At 35.6% G+C, this 9923-nt stretch overlaps 1 protein-coding gene across 1 annotated transcript; it reads right to left on the bottom strand.

The window, feature by feature from the left end:
• Positions 1-5014: 5014 nt before the first annotated feature.
• LOC110900765 (protein FAR1-RELATED SEQUENCE 5-like) lies at positions 5015-8744 on the bottom strand. Its single transcript, XM_022147631.1, has 6 exons — positions 8711-8744; positions 6903-7713; positions 6648-6795; positions 6111-6439; positions 5875-5953; positions 5015-5776 (listed from the first exon to the last, which is right to left on the bottom strand). Exons 1-6 carry the CDS (start codon positions 8742-8744, stop codon positions 5015-5017), a joined length of 2163 nt encoding a protein of 720 aa, XP_022003323.1.
• Between the last annotated feature and the right edge of the window lie 1179 nt (positions 8745-9923).

Here is a 9923-nt window from a genome sequence, read left to right as displayed (position 1 = left end):
GTAGAGAGAGCAAGGGCTGATTTCCACGAGGTTGTGGCAGAATGGAAAGGACAATTCGAAAGCGATCCTGCACGCTTGACGCCTGTTCAATTCAAAACATAAATGCAGGGCCAACAAGCGAGCGGGAGAATCTTTGTGTTGAACTTTTTGTTGTTCTACAACACACTGATCGGAGAGACAAACAAGAATTCATCAATTAATATGAAGTTTTTACCAGCCTTGCATCGAGGGAAGGATATCAAAAGTTTTAACTGGTGTACATGATCAGGTGTCTGGATCGAACGATGCAAACATGGACACCAAAGGAACCCTTTCTTGGACCAATGCCTTTGCTAGTGGTATGTTCTAAAATACATATATAATTTTCTAAATCACACACTATGATTGTGTTTTAAAACACATCTGTTTGCTGGTAAAACACATTAATATTGTTTCAATATAGTAATGCACCAATATAATCACAACATATTGTGAAAACCATTATGACGAAATCTGATCATAAAAAACCACAATGTGATGTAATGTGGAATAGGAAAAACCATCAACACACATTCGAAGTGTTGTTAAACAGCATTATAAGTGATAAAACACAATCTGATGTATATAAAAACCTTAAAACACATCTGACATCAGTTTGTTCTTGGTTTTTTACAGGCTGCGTTGATACGTGACCAAAAGATATACAAAGAAGGTGAGCCAAGAGCAACTCATCTCATCGAAGATATCACTGATGACGATATCGAGGCAGTCAGCATAAAGTTGGACTCGGTCAGATTTGATCAAATTTTAGTGGATGCATATGAGTTGCAACCGGAACAAAGCTATCCATTTGCAAAAAAAAATCTGATGAAGAAATTGAAGCAAAAGAAGTGAAAACAAATAAGAAAGATGAAACCAAGACTGTAAAACACATTAGCAAATGTGATCCAGAAAAAAGAAAAAAGTCTGTTGTTAAGCCGGCCGGTAAAACGCATGGTAAACCTCCGGTCTCAGAGGTACCGAAAAAAACAAATTGAAAAGGAGCTGGCGAAAACCGATGAGGTTGGGAAGAAGAAAACTGATGTTGAAAGTGGCCCGGAAACTGCGCCTGTTCTCAAAGAAATTCCGGTTAATGCGGGTTTCCATGCAGAGTATGCAGAATGCATGAATGTAGATGTTGGCCGGGAAACAGTGCCTGTTGTGGATACATCCGATATAGAAAAATACTACAGAGAAACAGGCGAGTGGGGGCAAACACAACAAAGTCAGCCGGGGATTACCTCACCTATGGTATCTCAATATGGATCGACACAAAGCGACGAGGTAATCTTCTAATTTTCCATGTAATTCTACTAAACACAAACATAAGTGAAAAACATTTAAATTGAAATAAGAAATTACTTAAAAATAAATTTTTTTGAGATGTGGCACATGTAACACCTTAAAACACATTCAGAATACCAAAAAACACATTTTCAGAATAGTAAAACACATTGAAGATTGGGAAAATATCACGCTGAACCTTTGTTACACATTCTGATTGGTAAAACACAACACTGATTGGTAAAACACCTTCATTATATATATTTTTATATAGAATAATGAATAATAATGATTTAGGCCAGCTTGACAAGCCTCTTGATAATGATGAAAAAAAACAAATAATGATTGGTAAATATCATTTTTAAACTGGTAAAACACTTTCAGAATGGTAAAACACATTGAAGATTGGGAAATAGCACACTGAACATTTGATACACATTCTGATTGCTAAAACACAATGTTGATAGGTAAAACACAATAAGCATTGAAATAAAAAAGAAAAACAATAATGATTGGTAAAACACATTTTCAATCTAGTAAAAACACATTGCATATTGGGAAATAAGACAATGATAAAGTGTGTATGATGTAAATCAGGTACATGCGGGAATGTTGGAAGTGTTCTTGAATCAATTCGACGAATGTGTAAAAAGGATAAACGACACTTTTACAGAAGGTTTCCAATTGTACCCCAAAGTGAGAAAATAAAAGAGATACACACATTGTGGACTGAGAAGCTGAAAAAGGTTGGATCGACGTGTACGACAACTGCACAACCACAAACTCCTACAGATAAAACACCGGAAAAAGAGGCAAATAAGGAGAATTTGGATATGTCACAGTTGTCGCAGTGGACACCTTCATTGGTAGAAGAGATATGTAAGACGGTTGACAAGACAACCACACAGACGACTCAGCTTGTAGTAATTGAGCAGCCCGCACAGACGACTCAAGTTGAAGTAATGGAGCAGCCCGCACTCGTCGTCACACCGATCTCCCAAAAAACATAGGAGGAATATGAATATACGATTAGACGTGGGCAGCTTATACACGAGTTGGACCTTGGAAAGCGGAAAATAAGACTGCAAAGACAAACAGAGTTGACCGATGCTCTAAGGTCTCTATACGTGAAGCGGGCAGTAGAGATTAAGGCAAGCTTGAAAACGCTGAGGTCTCAGTCAGCTCATACATGTTTTCAGCCTGGGGTTCAATGTGGTAAGTTATAAAAATGCCATTTATAATACGAATGTTTCTACAAAATATTTTCACACAATATTTGAAACTGATTCTGATGAATATATTATAACACATTTATTAAAACACATTTGTATACATTAGGGATGTTGTGTTTAGAACTAAGAAAGGAGTGCCGGTTATGAGATCTCCGCTCGAATCATTATTGCCGGGAATCAAAGTGCACGTATTGGTAATAAGCGCATGGGCGGATTTGTTGAATTATAAAGAAAAATTCAAGCAAAAGGGGAGCATCACACGCCTGTTCTGTTCAGTAAATATGTTGGTAAGGCTGATCATAATGAAATTGAAATTTAAGTTTACAACTTTAGTAATATTGTTTAACGCAATCACTTTAAAATGCAGAATGAAGAAGACTACATAAAAAATGCAAAATCGAGGGCAAAAACATTCGCAGACAACATGGAACCGGTTTTAGTTTCTGCTGATGTGAAAAAGATACCTGACCAGTCGCTCATCTTTGTACCAGTCTTACACGACGGTCATTTCTATTGTGTATGTTTTAATTTAAGGGACATGAAGGTAGAGGTTTTGGACAACAGCGCTAAGGATATCTCAATCCAAGCCAAATACAAAAAACGGCCGGAGAAATTGGTACGCCCCTCTATATATAAACTACAAACGTCCTTTTTTTATAGAAATGCATGCCATTTGATTACACCTTTGTTATAACACAAATAACAAACTGCAAAATGTTTAAAAATAGTTCATAAAGATATATAAAGTTTGATGTTAAAACACAATTGATACTGAATGATATTAACTTAAAACACACTTCGTCAGAATTATAAAGTTTTATGTTAAAACACAATTGATAATGAATGATACGTTATCAGCACTATTAATACTTTAAAACACAGTGAAATGTGACAACATAATAACAAATAATATTAACTGGATGTTAAAACACATTGATACTGAATGCTACGTCGTCAGCACTATTAGAACTTTAAAACACAGGGTAATGTGCCGCTACATAATAACGGTATTATGAACTTAAAACACACTGAGTCAGAGCTTTAAATTAATCCCTTTAGTTTAAAACACAATCTGATTAAATTGTTTATCATGCAGCGTGATGCTTTATCAGTGTACTTGGAAAAAAAATGGGCATCCAGCGGGCGGGTGATCGGTAAAGTTGAGCCGGTACGATTGGAGATGCCATGGCGTACAAATAATAATGTAATCGATTGTGGCGTTTTCCTGATGCGCCATATGGAAACATACAAGGGCATAGCTGGAAAAGGTTGGGAATGCGGATTCTCAAACGAGTGCACTGATGCGGGTGAGATTTCATACAAGCAGCGCAAAGAAATTGATGATCTCAGGCATAAGTACATTACGAAGATGCTCCTAAGTGAAGCAAACGAGTACAAAAGTTTTGTTAAAGCTGAGGTTGCTAGATATAACAAGTTGTCGGCTGATGAAAAAAAGAGGCTAGAAGCAAAAGCGTATGACGAAATCCTTGAAAGATTGGATAAGTAACTTAAAATAGGATGTTCTCGTAAGACACTTCGTTGGCGGTGGTTTGTTGAAGTAATGTGGGATGTTCTAAAAAAAACAGTTTTAACATTTTGTTCAGTTATCTTTTGGAATTTAAAAAATTAGAATATGTTCAGTGTGTTCAGTTATCTTTTTTTTTTTTTGTGTTTCCTGTCGATAAAAATGTCAAGTATAATAGTTTGAACCTCTTTAACATTGTGAAATTATGTCGATAATGTTACTTTGTTTCGATCTACATAAGACATACAGTTGTATGACATCTTAAAACACAGCCTATATACATCATGCAAATACTGTGATCTGGTAACCAGCCTATCTATTTCATCAAGTCTCTATACTTTAAAGAAAGTTAAAACACTTTAATAGCTTTACAAAAAAAAACTGTATACCAAAACCTGCATGCTAATAAAGTAATAACCATAGGATAAAACAAAATAATGAACAATAAAACACACCATTCAATGAAAGTATAAAAAACATTGACTTCAGCTCCGAATATCTGTTAAAACACATTACATATAACATGCTGATGGGTTCTCAGGAACTTAAAACACATTTTAATCTTTAAACACAATAACTGTTAAAACACATTACATATAACAGGCTGATGGTTTCTCTGGAACACAGTTAATACTTTAAACACAGTTGAAAAACTGTGATCTGGAAACCAGCCTATCTATTTCATCAACACTTTATAGTTTAAACACAGTTAAAACACTTTTTTTATAAATTAAACTATATGCCAAAACCACGAACAAATCAAGCATCCTATAAAACACAGGAGGCTATTTAAAAAAACAAACTTCACACTAAAACACAAAGCAACAATAACATAAAATGTCGAATCCAACAAGTCTTAAAATCAACAAAACAAATCCAAAAAAAACATACGAGAAAAATAAAATAGAACATTGAATAGTTCAGCAACAGACTTAAAGTTTTGATAAAAAAGATCCTACTCTGCCATGTCCTCATCATCCATATCTGCATCATTTCCAGATGTGTAAAACACATCATCAGCATCGTTCGATCCAGGACCATCACCTTCAACAACTGTAGCAGCATCTCCTTCGCGAATTGTATCTTCATTACCTTCAACATTCCGCGAAGCACCTGCCTCAGGCACAGCCACAGTGTATTTCCAACACGTTACTCTGTTATGACCATATTTTTTACATAATGAACATTGACGACGTTTACTTCCAGACTGCCTTATGGCTCGCTCCTTTTGAGATTTAAGGCGTTTATGAGAACCACAACCCTTGAACCTGGTACCAACTGGAACACGGATAGTGGCGGTGCTCTCTGGAGCAACTCCTAGCAGTTCAGCAAATCGATTACGTCGTGTCTTGGGAGGTGCATTTATTTGAGCTTCATCAGCAACTGACATAAACTGCTTGATATGATCACGAAAATCAGACAACTTATCAAATTTTGAAATCAACTTGTTCACAACATACTCAGTTGCGTGACTAATCTCACGAACACAACGGTTAACCTCCTCACTACGATCTGGATCTCCACCATCCGTAAGAATGGACCCGGGGGAACTATTTGGAACAGCTTCACGTGTCCAACGCCTCAATATATATTGTTTCAGAAACTCCCTTACATCAAGAATCCGTAACACGTAGAAAATGTGACTGCACAACAATCCAAATTGCTCAAACCTGTTGCAGATACACTTAACAGTAACATCCTCCTCGCGTATCATAACCTGTAACATTTAATATCCATAAAACACAGTTCATATAAAAAATGGATAATTAAAAAAAACCAAAAATAATGTATACATAAAGTAAAACAAAATGTCACCTCGAGAAACGAAAAACATGGCTGATCGAGATCCTTTATGAAAAACTTAATGAAATCACCGATGTCATCTAATCTGACACTAGTACAACGATGAATAGCATGTTGAATCTCGAGTTGGACATCCAAAAATATAGTTCTGGTATATATCTGAGCTGCTTGCTTCTCGAGAACAAAATCACTCCACTCTCCAGGGTTGGTGTATCAAGTGTCATGATCGTTTTTTTCGATGCTCATGCCTTTGCGCTTCAATAGCCGTGTCGAAGTGGCTAAGAAATTCAACCAACGTGCACTTTGGATTGCTAATCTTGCCAAAAAAGTGATTCTCGCTTTCGGACCTAGATGATGTCCGCATAAGACCAGACATTTCTTCCTCGCGATAGTAAGCTGGAATCCATGATTCACGTAGCCCGTATATATACGTCAGCCATTCATGGTCGGTTAAACCGAAATCATTTAAAATAGCTGCCCATTCAGCCTCAAACGCTTCGGGCAATAGAGAATCAGTCCAAACAACTGCAGGCAATCTTTTCCTGAAATCTGTATTTGAACACAGGGCAGCCCCGACCTAAGGGAACATTTTAGCATGTATGACAAAAAAAATTATTAAAACACAGTAAAAAACACACATGTAAAAAAAGAAAACCATGTCATATAAAAAACAGACCTTTGTAGTGAGTTTATCCATGATATGCCACATACATAACCGATGCCTCGACTCAGGCCAAACATCCGCTATAGCCCTTTTCATCGCAGGGTCTTGGTGTAACGATTACGGGAGGCGCGTACCCATATGCGTTCTTGATCGCCCTAAGTAACCAGCTATACGTCTCTGTCGTTTCAGAACTGAGAATTGCCGCACCAAGTGTCACGTTCCTATTATGATTATCAATCCCAGTGAAAGGGACAAACATCATGTTATACCTGAAAAAAAAAACACACAATAAGCGATGACAATAGAACATAATGTATTTATAACACAGTAGGTTTTAAAACACATTGAATATATAAAAAATTAAACTCATCGTTACTTGTTACGCTTGTAGGTAGCATCAAATGATATAACGTCCCCAAACATATAGTAATTCCTCTTCATATCCTCGTCGGCCCAAAAAATGCACTTCAACACACCTTCGTCTGTCGTTTCATATTCACAAGAGAAGTTCGGTAAAAACTCATTTTTCCTCATCAGTCGCTTGACAAACATTTCCGGATCAAACTCTCCGATAAAAAGATTTAGTTCTTTCTTGAAATTTTTAAAATCGACTTTGGTCGCACCGACTTTGTCGAACCCACCATACACTTCCTTCATAATGTTAAATGCACGAACAGGACCAATGTTGAGATGTGACATCTTGTTTATCATCTCTTCGTGTGCACGATTAATACCCCAGTTTTCCTTGAGAAGATGTAAATCTTCTTCATGCACAAAATCATGGTTGTGCGCCTCTGTAAAATGATACAACAAATACTTCTTAGCATCGGTAAGCTTTATTCTGATCGCAGCTTGGCAGCCGGTCCTTTTGGATGGTACCCTACGTACCCACCTATCAGACGGCTGTTTGACTAAAGTATCGACCGGTCGAAAGTCTTTTTGACCCTCCTTTGAACAAAAAAAGTACTTGTTTATAACAATACCACGGTTCTCGTGCTGTGTGCCCTTCCTTACAGTCCAACCTCCCGCTTCTGCGTAAGTTTTATAAAAGTTATACGCGTCATCAACTGTGTCGAATAACATGCCCTCTGTTGGCGTCAACGAAGAGGGTGAATCTGGAATATATCTCTTTGTTCCAGTGTTTGGAGAGACTTGTTCAACACCACGTAATTGGTAATTAGGTGCATCTACAACACATGACAAAAAATGAGCATAAAACACATTTCTAAAACTAAATAATGCAAGTTAAAACACAACCATTCAATGATACTATAAAAAACGTTGACAACAACCTCAATATCTGTTAAAACACATAACTTGTAAAACACATTACTGTTAAAACACATCATACAATGTGAAACTATAAAAAACATTGACTTCAAACTCAATAACTTTTAAAACACATCACATATAACAAGCTGATGTTTTCTCAGAAAGAGTTTAAATAAACAGAACAAAAAACTACAAATATGGAAGTTAAAACATACCATTCAATATCTAAGAAAAGGGTGATCTTCGGACTAGAAACCATCAGCCCACTTATTTGAATCAATAAACACAAAAAACCTGAACCTGCATGACTGTTAAAACACAACACCAATAACAAGATGAAGGTTTGGCACAACCTCAACATCTGTTGAAACACATAACTGGTAAAACACATTACTGTTAAAACACATCATTCAAGAAGAAACAATAACAGAACACATAACTGGTAAAACACATTACTGTTAAAACACAACATTCAATATGGAACTATAAAAAACATTGACTTCAACCTCAATAACTGTTAAAAAAATTACTATTTAAACACACCATTCAATGAAATTATAAAAACCGTTGACTACAACCTCAATATCTGTTAAAACACATAACTGGTAAAACACATTACTGTCAAAACACAAAAAACCTGAACATGTATGACTTTTAAAACACAACACCAATAACAAAGATGATGGTTTGGCACATGAATTACAAATATGGATTTTAAAACACACCATGAAATATCTTAAGAAAAAAAAATTAATCTTCAGATCACAAAAACATCGGTCACCTTATAGAATCACTCAACACTAAAACCTCAACCCATCTGGCTGTTAAAACACAGCATCAAGAACAAACTGACGGTTTTGCAGAAACATGATAATAAACAACACAAAAAACTACCAAAGTAACTGTAATTACCATCTCCACCATCAGCAAGTGTGTTCGAAGCCATGATTTTTCAGACTGAAATAATATTGAATAAGAACGATGCTGGTGAAGAATAGAATGATCGAAATTAAAATATATAGATATGTGTTTCGTGTTCGTGATATTTGGAATAGATTTGGATTAAAAAAAACTACAATCCCGAAAATCATGCATGTAATCGGTTACACATATGATCATGCAAAAAAAAGTTATTTGAGATAATTACCTAAAATAAAATAAATATATGAAATTACATGTTTGCCCTTCTAGTTAAAATACATCCATGACACATGTCAATATACTATTGCTTCCTAGACTTTCTAGGAAAAATAGACTTTCCACACAACTCCCACTATATATATATATATATATATATATAGGGTAGGAGTTGGCTAGAAAGTCCAAATTTCCTAAAAGTGTAGAAAGTCATAAAACACCAAATTGTCAACCATAAAACACACCAAAAACCAACAAATAACAAAATGAAGATTAATAGAACATCATATTTGTGGGTTGTGTTTTGTGTTTTGGATGATAAGGCTCTGATTATCGAATAACAAATATTATTGTGTTTTATGTTGATTAGCATGTTGTGTTTTATATTCATAGTTCTACGATTGTGTGTTTTAAGTTTTTTATAAACTATTATGGTTTGAATATGATGTTTTAGTAATTTTCACTCTGTTATTTGTGGGTTTTAGGTGTGTTTTATGGCTGAAATTAGAGTGTTTTATGACTTTTTACACTTTTTAGGAAATTTGGACTTTCTAGCCGAACCCCATCCTATATACATATATATATATATATATAGGGGACCGCTAAAATGAGAACCACCTCGAGTTGTAAGAACCATGAGAACTACACCGTACGGGGCGAGGTGGACCAAAATTTTTTTTCATAAACGTAGTTGCGTGTATTATAAACACATTTGTAAAAAAATTTCAAAAAAAAATTGTCGTGTGTGTAGTTTTGAGCACCACAAGTTTGTGTTTACGGGTACCGTAAATCTAACCGGAAAATTTACGGGTACCGTAAACACAAACTTGTGGTGCTCAAAACTACACACACGACATTTTTTTTTAATTTTTTTTTACAAATGTGTTTATAATACACGCATCTACGTTTATGAAAAAAAAAATTGGTCCACCTCGCCCCGGATCAAAAAGTTCTCACGGTTCTTACAACTCGAGGTGGTTCTTATTTT

This window comes from Helianthus annuus, chromosome 13 (assembly GCF_002127325.2).
Source record: "Helianthus annuus cultivar XRQ/B chromosome 13, HanXRQr2.0-SUNRISE, whole genome shotgun sequence".
In the NCBI taxonomy this organism is placed as follows: domain Eukaryota; kingdom Viridiplantae; phylum Streptophyta; class Magnoliopsida; order Asterales; family Asteraceae; genus Helianthus; species Helianthus annuus.
This window is presented reverse-complemented; position numbering and strand designations above follow the sequence as displayed.

Bases quoted from the DNA above. Each gene is read 5' to 3' on its own strand.
- LOC110900765 (XM_022147631.1), bottom strand. From the start codon at position 8,744: ATGGCTTCGAACACACTTGCTGATGGTGGAGATG. The intron at 6,796-6,902 runs GTAACGATGAGT...TTTTTTTTTCAG, and splicing joins GCTACCTACAAGCGTAACAA to GTATAACATGATGTTTGTCC. The intron at 6,440-6,647 runs GTAATCGTTACA...ATGTTCCCTTAG, and splicing joins CATATGGGTACGCGCCTCCC to GTCGGGGCTGCCCTGTGTTC.